The sequence below is a fragment of the Aptenodytes patagonicus genome, chromosome 6 (assembly GCF_965638725.1).
Source record: "Aptenodytes patagonicus chromosome 6, bAptPat1.pri.cur, whole genome shotgun sequence".
Classification (NCBI taxonomy): Eukaryota; Metazoa; Chordata; class Aves; order Sphenisciformes; family Spheniscidae; genus Aptenodytes; species Aptenodytes patagonicus.
Window position 1 is genome coordinate 74,664,605 of NC_134954.1, and position 27,995 is coordinate 74,692,599.

The following is a 27,995-nucleotide window of genomic DNA, read 5'->3' on the forward strand; positions in this document are numbered from 1 at the left end:
TGTTAAACAAACTTTGTTTTATTCACACAAGGCAATGCACACATATTGCAGACAGGAGGCCAAACGGATAGTCCAATAAAACAGATCCCCTCTTCTTAATACTGCAAACTCTTTAAGATAATTTTCTGTAAGAACTGTGATACATCTATTAACCAGCACACATTCACCTTAAACCCCAGACAAAACGGCAGCAGAGCCTTCGCCTGAATTCGCAGTTCAGGCCTGCCACCCCTTGGCAGCCGGGGCACTCGCTGGCCGACCGAAGATGTTACAGCGCCAGTGAAGGGAGCAGAGCTGGGAAAGCTCAGAGGTGCTCAGAACCTGCCCCAGCTGCATTTCCTTTCCTTCATTTTTCATTTTCACCAATTCAAAACAGTTTGAGTCAGCTTCATGTAAAATTTAACTGGCAAGAGCCATAAATTCTAAAAAGTTATTCATTCATTCAACAGACCCATCACAGTGTTCAACGTAAGCAAGGAGTAGTGCCTGTTATTTCTTAGGAAAGATGCATAGATAAAAATAAGACCAAAAAATTTTTCCTATCAGAAAATAATTCCTGTAAGAGACTGCAGCTGCAGCCGTGTCCCGCTCAGCTCTCCTTTCTAAGGGACAGCCTTCAAAAGAATTACACTGTTCCACCAGTCCGTGAATGTCTATGAACGAAACCTAAAGTAAAACGAACACAGAACATTATTGTTAAGGTTTACTTGTTACGGAAACAATCTGATTTTTTAATATTGTAATTTCTGTCCCAAATTAAATAGACAACGCATTTGTCACATCAAGGCTCTATGAAAGACCACAGTTTCTCGAAACACGGCTCTGCACGGTGGTATTACAGACAAAGTCAGTTGTTGCTTTCAGCCGACTAGAACTTAGACATAATAGGTTGCCAACCCATACTAGAAGAAAATTTATCTAGTATTGGTATTTTCAACACCCATGAAACAAATATATTACAATAAAATTCTCATTATAAAGTTGCACAAATTTCTACGTTAACCATTAAGAGTTTCTATGAAAAAGCAGAAGTTGTCTACTGTTGATTCCTGATACAAAACAGTAGGTAGAAACCTAGCGTAGAAATCTGAAGTTAGATAAATCCTTTGGCAGCATGTTCAGTTACAATCAGGCCTTAGAAATAAATATGATACTGTATACAAGTATGAAGAGAAAAAACAGATCCTATTAACACCAAAACCCTCTAAATACACCGTTTTAATAATAATTAAATTATTTTACACTATCTACAAGTTGCATATCACAGAATTAGGAATATAAGAGATGACAGAATGACAAATCCTGCTTTTATAAAATTTCAGGCTTTAACAGTATGCATATATGTAGCTGTGTAGAAAATCTCAGACAAATGAGTATATACATTATTTATATTTAATAAGTAACTGAACATCATCAAGTTGCATCTGTCTAGCCATCTCAATTTAAGATACTCAATATTTCTGCTGGACCAAAGTTTTGAATCCAATAAAAATACCTACCTTAACCTCAATTTACTAACAAACATGGAGAATCTATACAAATGATAGCAAGGTTTAGTTTGACTACATACCAACTTGGAACAAAGTAAACTCTTACCAAAAAAAAAATCTCCAAACAATAAGAATTTTGAACAGCAGCACTGACATTAATTATTCTTCTTAAAGAACGCAAGGACCAAGTTATCAAAATACTTCAGTATTGCAACATGTGTTATTTATACTAAACTACTTCAAGGGGAAGGATAAAGACAAATTAAAGTCACGTCAAAAGGAAAGACAAAAGCTTCCTTCCAACTGCACAAATTTAAATTAAAAAAAAAGATTTAAAGAGCAGGTACTGAATACCTTATTGCATAAGCATGAGGCTGCAAATGAATAAGGTCACGATACTAAATAATTAAATAAAACGTAAAAGAAATGGAGGTGGCGCTGAGTGAAGGGTGGTTTTTATCACTCAACAACAGTCTACAATCTGATAGTTCTCATTTGGTAGAAAATTTATACACCAAACATACTTATTTAGACATTTGGGAGTTTCATGCATTTAATCAAGATGTTTTTATCGGTGATTTGTTTCCATTATTTTCCCAATCTAAAGATTATTACTCATCGTACAATTGTTAAAATAGGTATAAATATGCTCAAGTGAGTAGGTAAATAGGAGGAGAATGAAATGATTTTTTTCAGAGGTTGAAACAATAAAAGAAAGAAACCCCACGGTCCTGAAAGATAATTCAGCTCATCCGCTCCTCTTGTACAAACCCCACCCATTAAAAAAGTGCATCAGGGAAGAAATTCTTAGATTTCTTTTCTTAGCCACCAAATGCTACGCTGCCACAGTTCCAAGGCAATTCCTTTTCTGAAGACACGTCTGTCATTTTCAATATGCAACCACTCCTCGGTATTAAATGAGGAGCACAATCCCTCCCACAAAGCACGTGTATTCTGCCTATACAGACAGTGAGTTAAATACACCTTTTTCAAATGGTTTCAGAGTTTCTCTGGCTGTAATCGGCGTTTATTTAGACATGGAAATGGTGGCAGAGAAAGGAAATCCAAGAGAAGCAAGAGCCCCCTGGTCCCATAAAGACGATTCCTGTTCCGCCCGGCTCCCCACTGGAAAGGGAACAGGGCAGATTCTCACAGTCTTAAGCTTCAAACATTCTTGAGCCCCTCCTCTACCACAAGGAACTACAACAGTCCTTCACTTCTAAATACATCCACAAAGGAAAAGAAAAGAGATTCTGTACAAGTTTCTGGCTCAGCACCTTGCACCCACGGAGCCAGCTGGGAGCATCCCTTGCCTGCTCTTGCAAAGGAGACCTGTGCTTGCAGTACCACCTCTGCCAAAAGACACAAGTGAGTTCTAGCAAAACCCCACCTGTTTTCTTCAAGAGAAACACATCGGAAGTTCTCTGTGGCTTCCCAAAATCTAATAGGCAGCACTGTAAAAATCTCATTTCTCCTGTTTCTGTAGGTACATGGTCCTCACTGTCACACTGTCAAATCATTTTCTCTTCCAGCTCTCATCTGCTGAACTCGTGCAGTTGTTCCAATTAGGCAGCGCACATCATATTGTAAAGCTCGCTACAGCAGCGCAGAGAGAAGGCGGTCTCTAAATCTGCAGAGATTCTCTACAGCCGCTTGGACAGAAGGAGTATCGTAAGACACCAGAGGAGGCAATGCATAACGAGAGCAATGTGTAACAATGATCAAGCATCCTCAAGTTCATAAACACGTTTAAAAGCAAATTATTTTTGGACAATCTTTTAACTTAAGATTCACATCTGGCGTTTCTTGAAACCACTGAAATAAGGGCTCAAAGTGATCTGAAATTATTTTAAACCATCAGCTAATCTAGTTCAAGCTATCTTTATGCAAATGCTTAACAATCAGATCTGATGCGTATTTTTACCCTGCATCACCCTAATGCAGTAAGTTGGGTTATTTACAAGGAAAATGTATTTTGATATCCATGACAGGTATTCATACAAATCATCAGGTCAGGCAACCTTTATTCATTAATTCAGAAATATGAGCTGGTTCGTTTTTAAAGGAGAGGCTGTTGGTGGTAATTCGTTTGTTGCTGTAGAACGGAATGAGCAGGAACTGCCACGGGATAACCTGGTCCTTGAGGCAAACTCGACGTGTTATTCTGGTAAGCCGACATATCCACCGACATTCCCATCTGCTGCTGGGTGTAAGCAGCTGTGCTGGCAGCTGACGGCAGGCCAGGGTTCTGGTTCACGTACGTCTGGTTTAACACAGAATCCGGTCCTGGGCTGTAACAGAACAAAACAAATCTAATTCTGACAAGTTCATGTCTGTCTATCTGACAAGCAGATTTGCAAATAAGAATATTGCTTAGTCCAAAAGCAATCTGTGTATTTTCAAAAACGATCAAAACCAGTATCACATGTCATTGTAAATATCCCAAGAACACACGACCTCTAGACAAAGTAGTAAAATTACCATCAGGAAGAAGGTGACGTAACAGTTTGCTGAAGCGATACCTTAAATACGCAGCTTGAGCTGGCTGAGTTGCTCCAGAAGAATTTATACTTTGAGGCAGAGACCTCAGCTGCCCAATCTGATCAGGTCCTAGGCTATAACCTGGGGAAATGGTGACTTGGTGAACACCCTGGATCATGTAGTTTCCACTAGGTGGCTGTACAGGATATGACTATAAATTAAAAAACAAAACAAAAAAACAAAACCCACATTGTATGCCTTTTATTTTCAATTAAAGTAGCAGCAAATGTGGCACAGAATACCACTACAATGAACAAATATGTCAGGGCTCAAAGGCTGAATGAACATCAATTAATTTTTCCAACAAGGTTCTAAAACCAAAACATGTAACTTCTCGTAACACGTTTGAAATAGGCATCCTTTATTGCCTCGGAAGGTACCTTTTTCAGAAATGCACTGCTAACAAGGTCAGTGCTTAATATCTGAAAGAAGAACCTTTTGTATCACGTACAAGACCTCTGCCACTCCCAGAAACCTTATTTCTTTTTCTCCCTTGTTTGCCTTGTCTTTAAAATGTTCAATCCTTACATATTTTGATGCACAGAGTTGAGTAGGAAGATGGGCACCATATGAGATTTGTTATTTAACACATTTTAGAATATTCTTATGTTTTAATTTCCAAGACTCACACAAAAGGAAAGCAAGAACTTCAGTTTCTTGTATTTCTGGTTTAAGCTAATGCAAGTCTTTACTCAAAATTCAGATAGAACAGGTGGTATAACATGCTTAGTCTACAGAAGTCCATGCTGCTCACTGGTTTTGTGCTAAGCTCAGCGTGGTTAGCAGCATCTTGTATTTTTCACCGCTGGAAGCTGGAGGCATGCATCTTGAACAAAACAGTAAACTCCAGTTGCCTTTTGGCTTAAATTACTTTTTAACCTCCAAATATAATGAATTTTCCATCGCTACCAGCAGTTAAGGACATGGAATTACTTTTAACTGACATATTTTCAGATCTAGCCGTTGCTATGGCAACTATTCTTTTCCCACTGAACAATTAACATTAAAGTAAAATTCACTTGAAGTAAAAACACTCATTCTACGCTTTCTCCAAAAAAGATCTTTAAAAATCTCTGTCTCCTCCATTTGTTTTCTTAAAACATCAATATGGCACATTGGAGATACTGTAAAACAGTTTTGAGCAACTACACCCCCTAATACAACATGTTCATTTCTTAAGGGGGGGGGGGGGGGGGAGGGGAGGCGCTAAAACCAGACCAGGGTTTCTATATTTAGAAAAAGTACACTGCACTCATGATTAATGCACTAATACTAAAGTTCACTCACATCCCTGCTACTAGACAAGAAGGTAACATTTTACTTTAAGACTGAGGACATGACTCACAGCAAGAATATCCACCAAGCTGCTGAAACACACCATTCTAACTAAAAAATTAATCATGGAATGAATCTTCTAGTATTTTCAATACAGCATCGTTCTGTTAAGTAGAGCAAAATTAACAACTATACCTTATTGTACAAGCAGGTAATTGCAAATTGAAGTACTCTGCTCTAGTGTGTAAATGATATTTTATTCTAAAGGCTATAAAAAGTCACCAGGCAATGTCAGATTGTTCGTAGGCTAGCAAGAAAGCGTACACTTCATTTTTGCTGTCATCTTTTTAAATAGAAATCTATATTAGGAAAGTCTCTATTTCCAGAAAGGAGTACTGACCTGCACTGAAACACCAGAAGATGTAGGTGGGTATTGTGCAGGATGGTGGAGTTTTGAGTAGGCTGAATACATCGGTGTTTCATTCATCAGTTTGTTATAGAGCTCCAGAGCTTCTAGAACTTTCACATTCAATTCAGACAATTCCGAATGTTTTCTGTTTCAAAACAAACACATGCAAACACTAAGTTTCTCTAACACCTAGTCTTGGACAGTATAAAAGAAGAGTGGTTCATTAAACAGTTTTGAATATGCAAGAAAAAAAAAAAACCACCTCAAAAGGTAGATGGTCAATTTCTTACACATCTATACTGTAAAACTGCCATTCTGTTTCTTATACCAATGGGACTGGAAGGAGAGTCCAAGTGGTGATTGAACTATTCTTCCCTAGCTGCAATAAGGCAAACAACTCCTTGGATGTTAGGTACCTTTTCTTTTCACCCTCAAATATCCCTATGAGTCTGAGGGGGAAGAGGTGAAGACAGCATTGAATAGGTTTTCCTGTCATGGAGGACAGTCAGCAGCAGACTGAAAATACCAAGCTCTAGACAGATTGCAAAAGGCTACAGTCAGAAAGTGCCGATATAAAATGCACCCACTAACTTATGCAGTAAGTTTTGGAGAGCAGCAATCAAATCTTAGTACACACACTGGGACTTTGGTACCTAAGTGTTAAAAAATAAAAGGTAGAATTGTCAAAATTTCTTTCTTGCAAGATTTTTTAGCTTGGGAGATGAAAGTACCCCCCAAAAAAATTAATACAACTGCACAATTTAAAGGAAATCATAGTAAATAACACAGAAGCTACGTTAGGGCTCACCTATCTATCTCTTCTAGTTTTTCATCTATCATTGGACCCATCTGTTGACAAATATCTGTGAAGACAAAAGCGTCAAGGTAGTTAACGCCTGGCACAATGAAAAGTTTAAATGCAGCCAAAAAATACTTTATCGAAGTAGACTAAAATAGGATACGAAATTGGAGAGCGCACCTAGTTATCATGTGTGTCCCATTCCTCCAGCCCAAACAGACAGGAAAAATACTTTGGCTATTCTGCTTTGTCATCCTCTCTCCTCTTTCCCGTCTACCCTCTCAAACAAAAGACTACTGACGAAAAACATGGAAAATCCTGCATTTCTGCTTGCACTGTGCAAGATCTATGCCTTTCATCTCCTACTGGAATATCCAATCTGGATCTGCTCTACTGTAGAGCTTCCTTTACCTTCACTTTTTCCATTCTGGGAACACTCCTTTTTTAAGGTACGCTCAATTGTTATTACACACCTTGAACTAATTGGCTCTTAAGGGAACTGAACCTCCTCTCCCCTCCTAGCCAGCAGTATTTTGGAGAAATTTTGACACAAAATTAATTGCTTATTTCAAGCAGAGTTTTAATCGGTGGCTGGATCTTGCTGAGATCAGGCATTGTACACTAGCTGGAAGTTATGCAAATTACTCTGCTAAACACGGAGTTGGCTTGGCAACTATTAGAAAATTCGGAGTTATACATATAGTCCCACGCTCCCACTGTGAAATAAGCTATTCTACAGCACACTATTAGTACAGAACACGGTTCCTCTAAGCTTAAAATAAATGCAAAAGAATTACCAGCTCAATCCACAAGAGGTAATTGTGAGAAGAAATACAAAAACTAGCTAACTTAGCGCTCAAAGTACCTTCTGAGTCTAGAAGATCTGGAGAATCAAGCTTTAAATCTGTAGGATCTATACTCTGAAGTACCTGCAGTGTTTTATCCATCTTATCCTGGAAGGTGAAGAGGAGATTAAGAACAGTTATTTCTGAAGCATGGCAGAGGCTGTTTTAATTTTCAAATTAAAAAAAAGTTCTTTATATAAAAAGAATTATCCGCTAACATTCAGTAACAAAAGAATGTTTCGACCAGTGTAAAATCTCAGCAATTTTTTACATTGAAAGCGACTGCATAGCATACCTCATCTATATAAACTGGCTCAGGTTCTGCTTTCTTAATTTCTTCTGTAGTATCCTCAGGAACAGAATTTTTATCCACAGTTGCTGAAAGAACAAACATTAGTTTCTTTTCTGCAGCTGTGCTACTATGCTAACTTAAAATACACAGTTTCTCCTTGCCTGCCATCAGATCTTTAAATGAGAGAGAAATTTGAATAAGTGCTTTAAGCAGTGATGCACCCAGCTGCTGGAGAAGGGAAAGTTCCGACAAGCTGCTTCCTTTGGGCCGTTAGCCTGATTATGAACCTAGGGCCAGCAAGGGAAAGACTCTTGAGTCACATTAGCATCTAAAAACACCTCCAACACACGTACAGTTGCTTTCAGCCAAGTTGTAAGTGTTAAGATTTATTTTGGTACCATGAGCATGAGTAAAGCTAACAATGTGATTCTTACAAACCACTGACATGGGTATGAATGTTATTTTATATTAGGTCTGATGTCTGAAAAGAGACTTTGACGTATTAAATGGCAGGTTACCGGATTCATATGTAATATGTTACTGAAAGAATTACGGTAAATTGAACTGAATTTGCGTATCAGGAAAAATGTAACGACTTAGAAGAGACTCAGAAGACAGAAATCGTTGAAGTGAGCTACAGCAGTGGTATATGCTTGCTTGCTTGTTTGAAACAAGGGCAGGATTTCTCTCTCAATTCTTTCCTTGGGCCGACTTCAGGAAGTTATTTCGCTGATGGGCTAATTAGTAGTTCCACCATAAGCCCACCTTTCTAAAATAATCTGTCAGCTTTTCGTAGCTAGCTTACCTGCCTCAGGTTCCACATTTAAGTCAGAAGTCACAAAATTAGACGGAAACAGTCCCACTCCTCTATGATTTTCACCTTTCCACCAATTGGTGTCACTGGGGAAATAAAGATGTATTACAAAACTCTGAACATTAACGCTAGTGTCAGCGACATATTTTGGGCTTTTCACAGAAAACCTGTGATATCTAATACACTGTTTCCCTGTGTATCCGATAACAAAGGCAAAGGAGAACATTTGTAGAGATTAGCAGCAAAGCCAAAGACAGGAGCTGGGGCAGTTGGGTGGGGAGAAGAGGAGGGATCGGGGGGAAGTAAAATCATCCAGTAGCAATCACTCAAAACTTAGCACAACTCTTCGATTCTTTAGATTGATTAGATGATAGCCCATTATAGCTTCATCTAAAAGTTTACAAGAAGTACACAAGTGGGGACTAACATTGGAAATATAATTGATCTGTCACAGTCTATTAAATTAGAACAGCATTAGCAGGGAAGAAGTTCTGCTTCTTAGCTATCATTGGGGCAATGGTGATAACAACAATAATTATCTTAAGGATTTTTACTTCAGTTTTATTCTTAGCAAATGTGATGCTTGATAGCCAGAGATTTAACAATTTCTGGAAGTAGCTGGAATTTAGCACCGTAATGCATATGTATATTCTTATGACATATGTTATAACCAACTAACATTTATCTTAAAAACTACAAACAAATTGGACCTACACCATGGCATGAAATACCCAATGTAATACAGTAAGGTTCTCCCTGCACCAAAAGTGACTTGAGGTCAAAAACTTGGGGTATGGAAAGAATAGTGGAAGATAAAGGGATCTGAGGGAGGCCAGAGTGACAATATACATTTCTGTGGGGAAAAAAGCATCCGAGGGAAGAATTGCTAACCTAAGAAAACAACAGTTCTGGAACAAAGGCACCTTCATATGAGTATATATTATACCTGTCATCCAAAACAAAAATAATTTCTCCACTTTTAAAGGTGAGCTCATTGTCCTCAACGGCTTCAAAGTCATACAGAGCTCGCACCTTCCTCGAGTTCTGATTGTTTTGCTGAATTTCTGCAGATGGGTACAAGGATTTAGTTTCCATTTGTTGCTGTTTCTGCTCTTGCAAAGACAATTCGATAGCTACAATTAGGGGAGGGGGGGAAAAAAAAAGTTTGTATATTTTATCCCTGTATACAAAGGCAGTTTGCTTTCCTAATTAAAAAAAACCAAAAAATTTATTGCTATATTATAAACATGGTCTGTATCTGCTTCTCTAATATTTTAAGTTTAAAATCTTTGCTCCAAACTACTAGCTGTATTTCACATTTCAACAGCTTTACTCTGCCCTGCAACAGGATTAAAAGACAAGACGTCATCACACACAGGTTATAAAACATTTAAAAAACCCTCTGCTTTTCATGGTACAGGCCACTACTTGAAGCAGCGCACACACACCACTAATGTCACCAGCATCATTAGCACGATCAGAAATACTGATAAATTCTTCACTATGACATCTGAACAACTGTAACTATATCCAAGAAAGAGGAGAAAGAACAAAACATTTAAATGTTCCAATTTTTTTTAAAGCATCATGATGAAGGCTAAAATAAAACATGTGGGTGCAGAAGGGAAAAGACCAAGCTCTCTGGAGAGAAAGCAGTCACCAAACAATGCTAATGGCTATGTGATGGGGAAGAATATATCTTACCCCAAATCCTCATCCAGGAGGAAAACACCTTGAATGATACAGTATACTAATTTGCAACCTGCTGTGCCCTTGCTTTCAATTCTATGCAGCAGAAGAGAGTACAACTTCCTATTTCCATCCATTTTAACAGAACTTCTAGAGCACAAGCCTAACCCAAGGCTGTGACTAGCAATTTACCTTTAGCTATATCTTCATCTTCTTTGTTTTTACTTAATGATGAACCATTCTTAGAAGCATTTGTGGTAGCCTGCAAATGTATTAACAACACAGTAAGTTCAGGTTACAAAGGAAAAAGAAAGCTCTATAATTATACACCTCAAAAAATTAGTAGTAAGTTGTTCCTGGTTAGCTGCCTTACTGTAACATTTCATTACTGAATCAAGATGACCTTCTAGAAGAAAAAAATATTACTCTTCCGAATCTCAGCCAGGTTTTGTTTTGTTTTCAGCAAGGAACAAAGTAAAATAGGTAATCAGACCTAATTTAAATAACTGATCTCATTTAAATAATTATTTTAGTCTCATTTAATAAAGTGAGACTACTTATTTAAATGACTGCTCTTTCCACCTTTGTCCTCCAGTCCTCCACCCCTCCCTTCAAAAGGAAAGACAAGCTCTTTGGAGTCCTACGTCTGCAAAGACCCAAGTTATTAAGCAGCAGCTGGACTGGCTGAAAGGGAGACCTTCCTCCGTATCAGAGCAAAAAGCCACCCTCTATCTCAGCTGGTGGGACAACGGGAAGGAAGAGCAAATGTACATCAAGTTGGGAGCTGCTGACTTAAATAATACGACTCTCCACAACAGCATGGTGAAATCATTCTTAGTGTTTTCACCCCAACAAGGAAGTCTTCCCGCACATACCAGGAATTAAGAACCCAGTTTCAGACACCAGCCGTGTCTAAGACTTATCAATGGTCCTAGAAAATGATTCTGTACAAATGTACCAAATAATAATAAACCTCAGCTTTGCTTGTTTGAAGTGAAGTGTATGAGGTAAAAACATCAAGATGTCATTTTATATGTATTTGTAGGAAAGGAAGCATAATTGGTTGCCAGTACTCTGGATCTTCCGTGTTTCTGCCATATGTTTTAACACGTATCCTAGATTTAGAAGTGAAAACATCTTTGTGGAGGAAGGAAAGATTGTAAAAGTAAGAAATCTCTCTGTGTTTAATACAGAGAAAAGTAAACTTCACGTAAGGAATACATAGTAGAAGCTGCAGTTCTAATTTTCAGGACTGATCTTCACCTGACTCATAATTAACATGAAAATATTTAGAAGCATCAATAATAAAGCATAGGAAAAAAAATCCCAAACACCTGTGATCATATCTGCCAGCTAGAAGATTAGGCATAATACACCACCAGAAGTAAAATACAAGGGGTGAGGTTAGGGATTGGAGCAGCCCACTACTGCAGAGCCAGGACAATTCCTGACACGGACAGGTAACTGCATCAACAAGAAATGGGGACTTGGAAAAGGAAAGCATAGCACAGATCATCTTAAAAAATGTCTCGATTCCAGACACTGCCCTTCGTTTTGTGAGACTCTGTAGAAAAATGAAGGTGTGTGCTCCAAGTCAGCAATTAGAACCATGAAACACCAAGTACAAAGTGTGGGTGCAGAATTGCTTTGATTTAAGGTGGTGACAGCTCAATGAAGCTCTAAAAATGATCGGGAGAAAGAATGATCTAAAATGAAACACCTCATAAGGGCATCATGAAATAGCCTTTAGTCTGTTCTTATTTTCTTAGGAAGGCAAGGACATAAAAAAGCAGAATGAATAGAAGTGAACCTCAGCATAAGGAGGCAACCAAACTAAAACAAGGGTCCTACTCTCCTCTGATTGAAAGCACAAAAGATCTCATTTGGACAGCTTTTCATTTTGTTCGCTGCCAGGAACAGTGAACCTAACAGTACCATGTATCCCAAATCAGCTTTTACCTGCGATCCAGCTGCAGGAAAAGTTACACCTTCTTCTTTTAAAGATTTAATAGTTGCAGATATTAAGCTACACTGCGGGTCTTTCTGAAATTCTTCCGACCACTCCACCATTAGAGTTTTTAGCTTTTCACATACTTTTGGATGAGCCTAGAAGACAAGATTGCATAGAAAGGGATGGTGGTACCTCAAAATGAACAGAAACAGTTGTTCCCTCTCGGTAAAACTTTGTTATCAAACCCATTTTACTATAAATATCCTTAATAATTAATAATTGTCTTGATTAAGAAAATTTGGAAAACAGAGCCCAGAATATATGGTCTTTTATACAACGATTCTGATGTTACAGATGGCATGCTTAGCTTCTGGAGCATCATCCTTTCATTGGTAAGCTGGCATAGCTGTTTCCAACACCATTACCCCAATGCAGCAACAGGCTGCAGGTAGTTCAGATTTCCCCAATTCTACCAAACAACTGGTTATTTTAAATCAGGGCTCCTTCAACCCTTACAGCAACCCTCTGAGGTAAATTCTCTTGCACAGCCAAAGCTTAGATCTTGCAGGCAGCTCACCTACCTATACTGCTGTTATTTTAGTGGAATCATTTTTAGGTGGTTAAGGACTGGTTAAGGAAAAAGACTGACAAACTTTTTGACTTTTCAAGTGTTAGCCATGTTTCCACCTCAATAGTTTTGGAGAAATTCAGGCTGTCTACCACACTTTCCCAACTTTTCTGCACTTCTTATGTTAGTTACCCTCCATTTTACCTCAATTTTCTCTTCATTACTTCTAATTTGCATTGTTATACCCCTCCCAACCACATAAGTTGGTCTAATATAAGATACTGTCTTTCCCTACAAGACAATACCCCTTCCCTACCTTTTATGACCTCTGCTGTCTTCTCCTCAGATGCCAGAACACATTTCTCCCTGTTGACTTCTCAGGTGATAGGATCTCACAAACAACTGATCTTTGTACCATCTCTGTATATACATACGTATGTGTGTCTCCTTGATTCAGATTCTCTCACAAAAAGGAGTTACACATTATGCATTATGTACAGTGCCATCCAGCTCATGGGACAGTTTATGCTATTAGTGCCTGAATTAGGAACTGAGGTGCACGGACACAGTCTGGGAAAGGAAGATATTTGCTTGCAGTGGGGGCAAACCAAGATCAAGTTCACGCTCTGCCTGCAATTCCTCTGGCTCCCACATTCTTCCCTAGACTCTCGCATGAAAGAGCCTCTACAGCTCCCCTTCCTCCACCGGATTTACGGCTACTCTAAATCCACATAGGACCACTGATTTCATTCAACACTGCAAATTTTATGTGCTAACAACCTCACCCAAAGTGTCAATCCACCTTCAGAAAAGCAGGTCAGAGTCACATGTTACTCTACTGTGTGGCTAAAGAATACCCTTCAGAGTATACCTCAGTCACATTACACATCAGCTGCTGTTAATCCTGTAATCATGTAACAGCCTTAAAAAAAATTTGTTGGCACAAAAAGAACAACTCTTCAATAGAGCAGCTAATATATGTGAAGGTCATGCCAACGCTACGAGGGTAAAACATGGACCAAAGCGCTTCAGACTCCATACACTTTCTGGTTTTGTTGACAGTTGACGAAAAGACTACAGTTTGAACCCAAAGCATCCAAACTAACCTCGGGACACCTGCTGGTGAATAAGGGTTCTGGGGCCTGCCAGGCTCACCTGCATCTGTTTTACTTGGCTTGTCTGGATAAGAGCCTGGGACTGCACAAATGCAGTGCATGGCCAAGATTTCTCATGTGAGTATATGCCAGATCACATTGTAAGCCTGTGCCTCACATGTAAACATGTGCTGAACAGTAAGAACATTGACAAGTTTGGGCTCAAGCATGCATTTAATTGAAAGAAGAGATGTAGCTTGATAGGCTCAGTATTAGCAAAAAGACATATGTTACACTTGTCTGAACTAATTTTATTTTGGGGAAAAGGGAGAAAGTACAATTTTATCTGCCCTCTGAAGATTATTCCGCCAAGTGGACCAGGGACATGGGTAAACCATAACTATTTCCCAACTACAAAATAAATTACACTCCAGTAGACCATTCTTCAGTGGGATTAAAGATTTGTTTTTACATCCACAAGTGCTGTCAGACCATGAAGGTCAATGTTCTATTTCAGAACGGACCATGGCTAATAAGAACAAAGGGGAGGACTTTAAGACCTATTTTTCCATACAAAGCGAGAAACAGAAGAGCTGTGAACTCATTTTGCTTCCCAGCAATTTTATTAGTTTCCTTAATTGCTTTGCTCCACCTCTGATGATTCCAGGCCTCCCATATATTTGACAACTAACTTCTTTTTAACCCATTACCCATTTTTGCCTTCAACTGAGCAGTCATTAGGGGAAAGCTGTTTCTGCTTATTCAATTCATTACATCCAGATTTAGATCCCATCAGCTGCTTGACCCTAACGATCTAGGTCTTCCTTTCTTGGTTACCTCCTCATTCAGCATTCTGAGAATCTCCGGAAACTGAGGAAGTTGTCTGAAGACTTTATCCTTTCCCTTCTCAGTTTTCCCTTTGCACTTCAGCCCATGAATTTCATTCAAGCCAAATAAAAACTCTATTCAAGAAAAGCTGCCTTCACCATTATCAAATTAATCGAGCTTAGAAAGAGTCACAGATTTTAATTAAAATTGCTCATGTAATTTTGTAAAAATTTGAAGTAGGTATTATCAGCCTGTCACTTCTTTAATACATTATATTTTCATAGTAAAAATTAAAGTACATGAATTTCAGTGATAAGACAAACAGCCAGCAGTACCTGCAATTGCACCAAAATTAGAAAATGCATCTTAACTACAACGTTAGTTTTGCCAATTCTTTGCTATGCTGAGACAAAGCAAAGAAGTTAACCAAAATAATTCTCCCCCGGTACTTAAGGTTATAAAAAATTACCTTATTTATTATACCTCGAGCTTCACTAGCAAAATCACGAGAACATACTTCTAAGTGAAATATCTTTCCACAGTTTGATACACAGGCTCCTAAAAGCTGACAACAGAAATACAATTGTGAAAAATGTATGACAACAATGAAAATAATCCAAAATAAAAGCATACGTAAAAAGAGTTAAATCTAATCCTCTGTTCAGCATGCACACTCTGACTGACTTCTGCTGAAAATATATAAAGGTATTAGTTGATCGGTACACATTTAATAGCTGCATTACATAAAAGAATACAAAGGTTTTTGAAAATAGTCATAGTCTACTCACTGTAAGTGCTTGCAAAGCCACATGGGGAACTTTATGATTTACTCTCTTCATGATGGCTTTAAGGCAATCTTTTGCTCTGAAAAAGGAACAAAGAAACTATTGGTGATAAATGTGACTGACATGATCCGCAGAATGAGTGATACCAGATACTCAAGTTGGGTAACCAAACAAAACTGAGTCTATTGAAAAAAATGTAACCTAACCTAAACTTTTCCCAAAGCTAGTCTGGAAAAAATATTTAACAACTTGTTTGTTCTTATATGGGTATTGGATTGGAACAGACTCCATTGTTACACTGGCATCTTGTATCAATGTCCATAAAACTGCTGACAGACCATAAGGGGAGCAATTGCCAGTAAGTTGAGGAGATGGATTTGAAATAGATGATGAAAAAAGGTCTACATATAAAAAAGAATGAGGAGCAGCGATGATTAAACACATGGTTATTTTACTGGCTACTGTAAAGGGTCTCTATGGATTAATTTCAAAATGGTGCTAACGGGTTGTCAGCTCTTGGATCCCATTTTCAAGACACTGAGGATACATAAAGATTTTATAATTTGTTTCAGCAAAATCTGAAATAAGTATAGAATAACGATTAGCACTCTAAATGTTACTCTGCTAAGGAGTTTCATACTTAAAATGAGCATTAAAGGCACACAGCAGCTAGACGGGCTGAGGCATATGTAAGGCTTCATTAACACTACTATTTTGAAACCCCTAAAAACATGAAAGCTCTATGTAAAGAGCTGATGCAGTATCTTTACAACTAATATCACTTGCAGTATACTTGAGCTGCTATATTATCAAAGCACAGAAATGTCTCCACAAGGCTGCGTTTCTCCACGTCGCCTAGTCATCTCAGCTCGAACCACCTGTGCTCTTCACCACTAAGGCTCTGGTTCCCTGGTCACTTTACACGGGCACAGGTGAAAGCCACTGATGAAAGTACCAGACCAAACACCTACCGTCCCTTCCTACGGCAATGCAGTCCCCTTCCCTTCCTGACTGAGGCATCAGCAGTCATGCAGTGCCCGGATCAAGGAACTGATCTGGCTGAGCATGTTAGTTTTCAGCCAGATCACTGCCAAGATCAGATTCACCAGGAATCCATCGCACACGGGGCTAGAGGAAATATTTGACAACCCTCTTCAACGCAAATTCTCTCTCCTGTCAATTTAAAGTCAATGTGGAATTGAAACCTTAGGCAAAGTTTAAAAAAAGCCTGTGCAGAAATGAAACCAAATCACTGTTAACATTAAAAAAGATGTTTGTTTCAAGGTTTTGTTTTCTTTCAAAAGATGTCTGTTTCAATGTATTGTGTGTACAGTAGTGAAAGATTTTATGCCACTATATTAAACAAGATAATAAACTGCATCTATATTCACATTTTGGTTTAGAGCAGTAGTCTGGTTTGGAAACAAATTTGCTGATCATTCCCACATGTTGCACATTTAGTTCACAGCCAAGTTTTGCGCATGCAAATTAATTTCCCTTTGGCAGAAACTAAGCCAGAAGCTCCTCTGTGCACACCAAATGTGCTCCAACCTCTCAAGGAGCCATTGGAGTCAGAGCCAGTGACAGGACCTGCAGACAAATTTGCAGCAATGCTGGTGTGTATGTTAAGTTTAGCAGAAAAGATTAAACCTGTTCTGAAGGGGGAGGGGGGAAACCCAAACACCCTGAGCTGCAAATTGGATGGATGCAGTGGCTTCAGCACCAACCACTCTGGTTTACTACTCCAGCCCTATCATGCTGAGTTACTTGGTGATGCACACACAGCCAGAGAAGTATGGTTTTAGTCCTAATATTGAGTACCTTTGGTCATAGTTAATATACAAACAATCCAACAAAGTCAACATAATTGTTGTTAAGTTATATATTTATTTAAGGGTAGGCAACAATATTTATTATTTTCAGAAGATGGCTCTTACTGAAGGGCAGGAGGGAAGAAAACGACACAAAATTGAAGTAAAATATGCTAGCAGTAGTGGCATTTAAAATTCAGAATGTAGGATTTTATTGTATATACAAAAATATATATTAAGATTTAATTATATATTTTATATATAGTTATATATTTTGCACGTGTAACTACAAAAAAAAACACCCCACAAACTTAGGGTTTTTGTTTTTTGGGGGTTTTTTGGGTTTTGGTTTTTTTTTTTTTTTTTAACAATCTCCACTCCCCCAAAACAAGGGTATTTAAAACAGCCCCCTCTACAAAAGCATTTTGTCACTAAAAAAAATAGATTTTTAAGAAAGGACTCAAAGGACATCCTACACTTTTTTTCTTAAGGATTGCCAGACTGAGAAGATTTGCTATTATTCCCTGTGGGAGGTAAATAATACAAAAAGAACTTTCTCAGTGTAGTAATCTCAAACATCACATATAACTGATAAAAATTCTAAGATCGCTTAAGAATTCAGCCTATGCATTAATTCAGGTTTACTTCAAAATTTAAAACATGTTATCACTCAAAAAGATTACCTTCAAATTCAGCAAATACTTTTGGCCGTTATAGGATCACTGAACTACCACTTATGTTTCAGTATTACCACTCAGGCTAAACTGATTCAAACTGATCTGTGTTTTGATTCCCATTTTTTCCCTTTTTCTCCTCCATCAGTCCCATTCTTCCTAATGAATAAACACAGCCAAATTTCTCATCATAAATAGCTAACTGTCCTAGCTAGATAATTTTCTGCAAAGAAACTAGTTCACTTTTTCCTACTGGCACAGTTGCTTCTCAAAACTTATGCAAGATCATTAAATATGAATAACTTGGTCTACTGTGCAAAACTCCATAAAAATTGGAATGCACTCAACATACACAAATTGCTCTACTAGAAAGCCTGTTGGAACGTTTCTTTCAAAGAATTTTAAAGCCAACTACATATATTTGTAGAGCTTGCAGAAGTGTCAGATTGGTAGCACTTTATGCATAGCTGACTACGCTGAGCATTTTGGGACGCGTTCTCTCTGAAACAGTATTCTTCACATGCACATGAAATTACATGTTGTAATGCTGAGATAGAGCTTACCCATTAGGAGTACTTCCAACTTTGTCACATATATCCATAATAAGACCCCAGTCCTCACTGGTGTTGTATTCATTTGTAGCCTTTTCTATAAAGAAAAACAAGATTGATTAAGTGTAATACCCTATTAAGTCCAGATTCTAGTCAACAAACACTGTCTCAGTCATACCACAAAAAAAAAAACAAAACAAAAAGACTCCACATATGAAATACTGAGAGGCAGCGTCTTCTACAGATTAGCGCTAACTCTTGCTATCTTGTAAAGTGTTGTGTACCAGTTTTCATATGGGAAGAACAGCACTGGACTAACAGATGCAATAAGTATTTAAAAGATCCAAAAATAGAAAACAACTCTTGAAGTATAATGTCGTAAATGATGAAAAAGAAACTGCTTCTGTACAGTTTGTTTAGTTAGTCCAGGTTTAAGTCATAGCCGTAGCTTAGAGTTTGCTCAAGGTCTTTGAACGTTTGCATGCCATTAAACATTTCACATGGATGTTCCAAGAAGAAAAAAAAAAAAAAATCTCTTCAGGACTCTAAAGGAAAGCCATCTCCTCATTCAACACACTTATTAAAATACTTTTTTCTACTAGATTTTTCAGGAAATCTAAACGCCAGAGCAAGTGTTGAGAAAAATAAACGGCATGGAAAGATTAATAAAGAACACAGAGGGGGGCAATAAAAAACAGACTGCTCTATCAAAAGAATGTATTCCTAATTAATATTTGCAGCGTATCGTTCTATATATTAACTGATAAGGCTTAACGTTATTTATTTGTGCTTTAAGTTTTTATTAGAGCCATGTTATTTTAATCACATGTAAATATTACAGTTCTATTAAAATAGCTTATAAACAGCAAATGAAATGTTTTATACATTGCATTTGCTGCCATAATTTTAACCTGCCAATTTAGTATTTTAACTAAATTCAAAGATAAGCGCTTTTAGATTTTTGTGTTATATATTAATCCCATCAGAATGCACTTCATAATCATGGCAATATCACAATCAGTACTTTCACAGAATTTTACTTCAGTAATAGAAGCCACTAAAACCCTTTGGGAACAAGTATTTTAAAGACTATTTAGTAGACTAAAGCAGACCATAATGGTCACTCACTGTTAATGTGAGGGTGTTCTGTGATAGCAGCTGTTCCAAAATCACAAGGTTTGCTGACAGCAATACTACTGCAGGATAAACCCAATTTCACGCGTGCAATTAAGCATCTTCTCTGATAATCAGCTTCGCTACTTAGTTTTGCAGTTAAATGTTGCAACAATACTCGGGCTAGCTCAGCAGAATGGCTTCCACAAAGAAAACACAAGCATAGCAGCCAACAGTGCCCCTAAAAAACCTTTTCTTACAGATGTAAAAGCAGACCAAGAAAGAGGAATGGAAATTTGCAATTTTGGCCATAGGTTATCTTCACAAGCTTAGACTATTTAAGGGAAGCAAATACTGTGTTGAAAGCGTGTTCCTACAGCACAAGCCTTCTTAAAAACTTACCTGGAAAGGACATAATTGTTAAATTGTCTTTTAAGTGCATCAATATTTTTAGGACACTAACATAAAATTCACTGCTTGTTCTTGAAAATAAATGAGCACCTGCAATTTTAAACACTTTAACATCCAATTTATTTAAAAAAAAAAAAATCAAACCAAAACCACCCCTATATGCACATTTCCTGGATATGTTAACCATAAGTACTCCACAATCACAAAAGAACAGCATAACACAATGTTTGGTGCACACAGCTTCAGCCTGGTGTTTCCTATGAAGTTCTGCCAGCTAAAACTGCTTTTTAAAAGCACCACGTTGCACGTCTCCATCCCCAGTGGTGTGAATCCTCCCATCAAAACTTGTCAGTCAAATTAATCCATCTTATCGAATGACAGCAGCCATCAGTTGTGCATATAAAGCCAGGCCTCCAATGACAAATAGCACCAATGCCTATAAAACACATTGTGCACATTATTTAATCCCACTACCTGGTGTCACCCTGATCTGAAACCTGTCTCCCCCCTGAAATTCCTGGAATATTTTACAGATGCCTCTTTCTGCAGGTCCCCCTCTTCCATGAGCAGAGAGGGAGCAGCTAGTGAACAGTAAGAAATGGTGGTATATCAACAAAAAGGCATGGAAGCCAAGAAAAACTGAGGCTGTGTTTCACACCTGAGTCTTCAGAACCGTAAACCACCACAGACAGCAGTGACCAATGCTGCACTTGGGCTCTTCCCGGTCTCAGCAATGCCCGCTGACTCAGGAGGATGCAAGTTCAGCTGCGACACTGGAGTGCTTCGATACGGGTAGGCACAACTAGTGAAGCAAGCCTCAAGACAGGTACTGTCATACATGTCAGCTTTGCTCCTCGTTTCATACACTCCAAAACCCCAAACCCAGACCTCCAAACTTTCATCTTCCTACATTCCCTTCTCTTTCCCTCCACTACTCTCCTTCTAAAATGGGAAACAAATCAAATCAGGTAATTTACTTTTGGAGAAGTTATGTAAAAAAACATAATTGCATCCACAAAATACATGCAAGATGCTTTGAGAGAACACAGCTATCTGATTCGCTAGTAAAAAGAACTCCCTTCTAAAATACCACAGCAAAGAAACAAACTGAAATAGATACTCGGACATAAAAATATGTAGGAAATTTTAAGTTACTTTGGTTGTTTACAAGCCAGACAAATGCAAGCTTGTAAACTGACCCTGCAGTGTAAACACTGCAAAACCAAGCGCCTCGTGTTGTACATGCTGTCATGCTGATCCAAAAAAAAAAAAAAAAAAGATCCCCACAAAGAGTGCCAGATAAGGAACAGGGTAAAACAAGTGCAGTGGTGCAGCTCTGTGGGGCTCCAGCTCCTTCAGCCTGCCCGGATGCATCAACAGCTCTCCTCCCTTTATGGTGTTTGTTATGTAGGCACAGGTGTCACTTTTGTCCTCTACAAAAGACTCAAAAGCGCTTGCCAGTGGATATATTGAAGTCTTCCTGGACACTTACAGGAAATCACGATCAGCTTTGCCTGCCATGACAGAAGATGTCCCACGCTATCCTGATCAACTCTTCCACTGTCAACAGGAAGGCTTAACGTGTACCAGAAGTTTTCAACTCCATACCTTCTATACCTCGAAGAACAGCACAGCTACCACAACGCTTGGCACTACTTACTCACAGCTCCCGTGCTTTTCCTCCTCTCCCCCAGCCAGCACGTTCGTACATGGAGGCATATCAAATGTAAACTCCCTCCTCTTGTATCTATGCAGACCGTTCTAGGAGCAGACGTGGTCCCGGTGAGAATATGAGGGCTGCCCTGCGGCAAACTCTTACAACTTTTGAGGTTTTCTTCCCTGCCAGCATGACAAATTTAACAGCATCTGGTTTTTTGCTTAACACGAGCTCCAGCTGAAGAATGATCTTGAAGGATAACTACTTCACAGATGCTGAGACATGGACTTTGATCAGAAGAAACAGATGTGGGAGGATGCATTTTCCAAGATTTTTTCAGTGCTAAGAGAATATAAACTTCAAAAAAATCCGCTATGACTTATACTCTGTAGTCCTCCAATTAATGAAGGAACACTAGACTTGAGCTTACTTTTATAGAAGTAATGATAAAAGCAAAATATGCTTCTTTTTATTGCTGCTTGGTATATTTTTAAAAACCCACGAAGAATTAAAAACCCACAATTAATCATTTTTAACTGGATCAGTTCCCTGATCTGATTTGCCATGCAGCTGCATGAAAAACTATGCCAACAGAAGAGAGAAGATAGCACTAAAGTGAGCAGCTGGGAAGGGGATGGGAACTGTTTACTGATATTACTGCCAAAAGAAGAAATGCTTGTCAAGCTACTGCCTTAAAACACTGTCACCAGCTCTTCCAGAAAAGAAGGTAATGCTTCACCATGGCACGCTGAAGTCAAGTTTTTCAGGACCCTCCCTCTACCACACAACGTCCAAAAGGACTGCTGCATCTGAAAGGAAAGCTGAACGTCACCCTTTCCAGCCTAACTGCACTAGTTCTTGTCCCCTTTTTCACAAGAAAGGGATGGGTAATACACATAAATAACACCAAAAGACAGAAAAAAAAAAATACTATGAGGACTGCAACCGAACAACACGTGGCAATCCTCAAAAGCATCCCTGTTTACATCTTTTCAAACATCAAGTCCTCAGTCTCTAAAGATTCTGGCATGATGTCAAAGATCTGCATCCGTAATTAAGTGTGCTACTGACCGGTCACTCTTACAGGCCTGGAAACACCACGCAGAGCTCGCAGCCTCCATACCCTGCAGCTTTCATACAGCGCCTCTCTCGAGGCCTGCTGCATTTTCAGCAATGCACAACCAGCATCGGATTCCCTCAGGTTTGCAAATACAATAGCAACACACCCCATTTCTAATACAACACTGAGAATTCTGCAGGTATGTTAGGATCTATATTCACAATGGCAAGAAGCAAGGAAAACAGCAAGAGCAACCAGGGGGAATCTTAAAATACCTATATGAACACGAAAAGGAAGAAAAGAGAGGGAATTGCGAGAACCTCGCAGCCCCCAGAATTCCCCAAGCATCATATGAGCACCCCAAAAGTTCTGTGGAAGTCTCTGCCAAGGTAACCAACGTGACACTTTGATTCCTACCAAAAGTGTATCACACTGTTACACAACACAAACCTCTCGCTGACTGCTTCTGCTGGAAATCTATAACCCATTTAACATACAGCATTAGCATCTGACACTGACACAGCAAAATCAGCAATGCTGGTCTGATGACAGCTCTACCTCTATGCTGCCTAGCACATATGACCTTCAAACTTGCAAAATATTTTGTTATTTCAGTCCTGAATTACCTTGAGCCAAGCTTGCCAACAATGCCAAATAACATGCCAGTTTAAAAAAAAAATTAGAACATAACTTTTTTCCACCTGTGTCAATTTTTATGCTAGAACAGAGAGAGAAAACAAGCACTCAAGCACTGATTTAGCTCAAAGAACTTTTCAATTTGATGTGGCATTTGCGAAAGACTGTGATCACTAAAATAAAAATTTTCTAGAGACTGATTTGCCTCTCAAAGCTATGTGAAATAAAATCTTGTCTGCACATAAATATTTCAACTTTTACGCATGCCATTCTAGGTATGTAAAAACAGAATTCTTATATGAAAAGTGAAAGACAAAAAAATTGAGGACTACTCTAGACTGCTGTTTTTCAGAAGATAAAGCAGAACCACATGGACGAAAACCAGAAATTCAATCCCACGCACCTTCATTTGTTTGCCTTGCCTTTGTATAGCCAAATTGGAAATTTCTAGCTTTGATTTAATTAGTGATTATAGACACGATGACACTATAGTCATATGACTTGCATTTCCTGTAACGCTGCATAGTCCACTTGGTCCTTGCTGAAAAGACAACCCTGCTTGTAATGATCCCAGGTCCCTATCCAGGTCACCGGATATTATATTCTAAAAAAATTGGATCAAAGTGGAGTATTAAAATAACTTTTTGCAATGTAAATCCAGTTCACTGAGAAGGCTTTCTGAGATACAATTTTTGCTTAAAAAGCCAGTCTGACATTTTGTTTCATTGAGTCAATTGGCCGATAACCTGAAAAGCAAACAACTCCGTTTGTCAGACAATCTGCAAACTACAAGAAAAGCATTGAAAAGGCTAGGGAGGGATTAACAGACTTGTACTCTGAAGCCTGGAAAGTAGCAAAACGAAAGTTACCAACAGTCACATATTATATAACAAAACATCCCTCATAATATAATTAAGAACAAAAAAATTGAGGCTATGATATATTAAAAAAATAACCAAGGCAGGGCTGGGGGAGCAGACTAATAATAATCTCAAAAATGAGAAAGAAATGCCATAAAATTGCAGACTCAGAATTTAGGAGTTTTCATCAGTCAAATCAAGGTAAAGCCACAGACTGAGGACTGGAAAATATTGTCCCTACATTTCAAGAAAAAAAGAAACACCGAAGAAACACTCACACCCCCCACCCCACCCCCAATTAGCTTGTCCTCAAACATTTTCAAGACTTTAGACCAAACGTTGAAGACAAGAATTATTACAGACAGAAATGAAGGGGAAACATGGTGAATTGTAACAGAAAGCAGCTACTCTTCTAGGCAAGGACATTTCATCAAAGGCTCATCTAACATCAATTGTCTGTTCAGATTGCAGAGAAACATTCCATGGGATGCCATGTGCAAGTTATTAGCTGCAGTTCTTGGATCACTCTACAAGTAACGTAAAGCACTCTAACGAGGGTGGGGAGAGTTTACTCCCTGAATGCCTCAAAAATCAGTCTTGAAATCAATATTAATATATCCTGGCTGACACCGGCAGCAAGGGTTAAGGGTCTTCCTAGTGGAAAGTTGGAAGATATCATCAATAAAAGGAAAGGCTAAAACATAACATAAGGGGAAATGTAAACCCTTGAGGACTGGATTAGTTAGAAAAAGGTAACAGTTAGTAGGACAAAATGCAAATTCACATAGTCAGAGTCAATAAAAGATTCTCCTAGAAATGAAGTGCTCAGCGGTTGGAAACAAGAGGAGGATGACAAGTACACTAAGTTCTAGCACAAGAGGACACAGGCCACCAAGGTAAGGCAGCCACAAAAAGGCAAATACAATCCTAGAATGAAACACGCCAGGTAAACATTTCAGCAAAGCACAAGGAAACATGAGATGCTATCATACAAGTTATCAGTGATCCATGATGTGGTATACAATTCTGGATGCCAGTCAAACCACACAGAAAAACACTTCCTACTCCCTTGTTCACGTGAACAATCTTATGCAAGAAGGCTAACTAAACAAAAGATGAAAGAGAATAGGGTTGTTCTCTATTGAAGGAGCAACTACGTAAGAGATGAAGGTTATTTAAGAGGAAGGACAACGCTGGGAAAACAGCAAGTACATATGAACTAACTATGAATAGATTTAGACGGAAAATTAAAAAGCTTCTAACACTCTAAAGAACTGAAGTTTTTGGGTATCCTCTCAATAAGAAAAACAGATGAAAGAAGCGACACTCCTCTAAAACACTATTCCACAGGTTAATCTTGTGACACTGCAACTATATATGAAGCAACCAAAGCAGATGCCAAGGAATTAAGACTCTGCACAGCTCTGCTGAAAAGCAAACATACGGGTTTAGAACCAAGAAAGCAAAAAGAACCGCGGCAAAGTAAGAGAGCGTTTATCTAAATTTTCTAAAGGTGCCCCAAGAAAACGGCAGTACTAGATGTACGGTCTGAAGAGAGAGCTGGATCAACCTCATTGCTTGCTGCTCAGAAAAGCGGGGTCCTGTTCTTCCCATTAACCTTTGCAGGAGCGTCCTGCTCCTACTTTTCACTGCCATTTCACAGCCTTTGCTGAGCAGATTGAAGTCACCAAACTTCCAAACTCATCACCTCCATAGATGATCCAACTCACAAGCCAAATACTTTATTTTGGAAAATTAGTTTTCTGCCAAAAAGAGTTGAATCAGCTCAATGGAGAATCAAAAAATACCCTGGGTGGATGGGACCACGGAAAAGGATCTCTCCTTTCCAGTAGCGTCAGGCCATCAGCTGGGCTCAACTATTTTCTTGGTACATACCTTTTTTCTTTTTTAAATGAAAAATAAACCAAAAAAGTTACATCCTGACAGATGCATATTAAAAGCGTGAAACACCACTCACGTAAATACTGCGAGTTAAAGTACAGGCCATCCACGTTTGATAATTTGATATTCTGGATGGTCTAATTTACAATGGAATAATAACTTTTGAAAAAGCTCCTAATAGCAAACAGAAATTTTTCCTGGCAAGGGACTGTAAGATTTAGCCTCAATAATTACAAAGTTCCTATGCTGTTGCACTTGTTTGATTGTGCTAAGTGCAGACAGTTACACTCAGTATATATAAGGCAAAATTTAAGAAACTGCAAGTGAACAGACTGCCACTTCTAAAGTACTATAGTCTTGAAGTTCTTGAAGCATTTAGGTTTGCTAAAGAATTCTGCACTGCTGTGCGAGTCCCCAGCTCAAAAAGTCTTCACTTGTGCAAACACGTTAGTTAAAGCCATGTGAAAGCTAAGTCTGGCAAAACACACATAAGACTTCACAAGGTATTTGAAATAACCGGACTATGCGTAGCTGGTCTGGCAAGTTTCTACTTTCATTTCAATCACAGGTCAATGTTAGAAATGTCACGATGGTTCGTGAGAAGATAAAGAAGAAAGGGAATGCTTTATTTACACAAACTTTGCAGACAATAAAAAAACGGTGCAACTCGTACTCAACGAAAAAGAGACAGTGTGGTAATACGAGCACTCACAACAACCTCTTCCATCGGTATGCATCCTCGGCCTTGACAAAAATCAAAAAAATGTTGATTTCTTCTCTTATCTGAAATTCCAGTATAACAAGAAATGTAAATCTGACTCTGGTATCTAGCTTAATTTAATTGCCTTTTCCAGTGCTTCGATTCAGAATAGGCATTGTTTTAAAAAAAAAAAAAAAGGCACAAAAACACCCCTAAAAAAGCAACACACAGAACAAGTTTGATGCTCAAGAAAGCCCAAGCCAGAGCAGAAGCACAAAACAAGTGAGTCACCGTCTTCACCCTGTGGACGGCACCAACTTCCAGCCGAAGTTGCCTCCTGGCGTTGTCATGGGAAGAGGCGTCAGCTCAGGCTTAACTCGATGCCCCCAGATCAGCCCCTAGACGATGCCTTCGCATCAGGTACTGAAAGAGGCACGAAAACGGGCTCCTGCTGACACTAGCAGAGGTGGTTTACACCCTCGAGTTCTACACCAAAATGACAAGCGTAACGCGCCGCCGAACGCCGCTGAAACCCAAGCGAACCGAGGGACACCACGCGACAGGCGGGAGATAACGAGGCCTCCCGAAGTCACGCCGCAGACGTAAAACTTTAGAAGTTACAGCTCAGCTGGGCAGAAAACACTTCCTTAAACTGCCCAGCGCCAACGGGACTAGTCGGGGCCCGCGGCTGCCGTGCTGGGGTACCCGACCGGCCCCATTTCTCTGCGGAGGCCACAACGCTCTCGGAGACCCGAGAGGGCAGGCCGGGACGGCGGCGCGGGGCGTCCGGGATCCTGTCACAAACGGCACGTCGGGTTTTCCCCTGAAGCTTCGCGGCGGGACTGCCAGCAGCGGGCGGCGCCCCGGGGCCCGACGGACCGGCCGCTCACCGAGCAGGCCCGGAACCGCGGCTTCCGCCGCCGCCGCTACTCGTTCTCCCTCAGGAGCCCAGGGCCCGCCGCGGGGAGGAGGAGGAGGAGGCCGCCGGCCCTGCCGGACAGCCGGGCCCAACCACCGCCGCCGCCACCCGGCCTCCCCGCGCCCCGCCGTCCCCGCTCGCTCACCCACGTCCTGCTCGAAGGGGTTGGGGGCGAAGAGCGGCATCTCGGCAGCGCCCGGCCGGCCGGCCACCCGCTCCTCAGCCGAGACGCCCCGGCCAGCGGCCGCCTGATCCGCCGCCGCCGCCCGATCGCCGCCTCGGGTCCCCGAGGCCGCCCCTCCGCGCCTGACCGCGTGGCGG

At 39.6% G+C, this 27,995-nt stretch overlaps 1 protein-coding gene across 1 annotated transcript; it reads right to left on the reverse strand.

The window, feature by feature from the left end:
- On the reverse strand, positions 1-27,948 carry STAM2 (signal transducing adaptor molecule 2). Its single transcript, XM_076343201.1, has 14 exons — positions 27,820-27,948; positions 18,429-18,513; positions 15,384-15,459; positions 15,065-15,160; positions 12,114-12,260; positions 10,347-10,416; positions 9,412-9,598; positions 8,457-8,551; positions 7,655-7,737; positions 7,380-7,467; positions 6,524-6,578; positions 5,707-5,860; positions 4,013-4,182; positions 1-3,781 (listed from the first exon to the last, which is right to left on the reverse strand). The coding sequence occupies exons 1-14, from the start codon at positions 27,857-27,859 to the stop codon at positions 3,550-3,552; spliced, it is 1,578 nt and encodes a 525-aa protein (XP_076199316.1). The 5' UTR covers positions 27,860-27,948; the 3' UTR covers positions 1-3,549.
- Between the last annotated feature and the right edge of the window lie 47 nt (positions 27,949-27,995).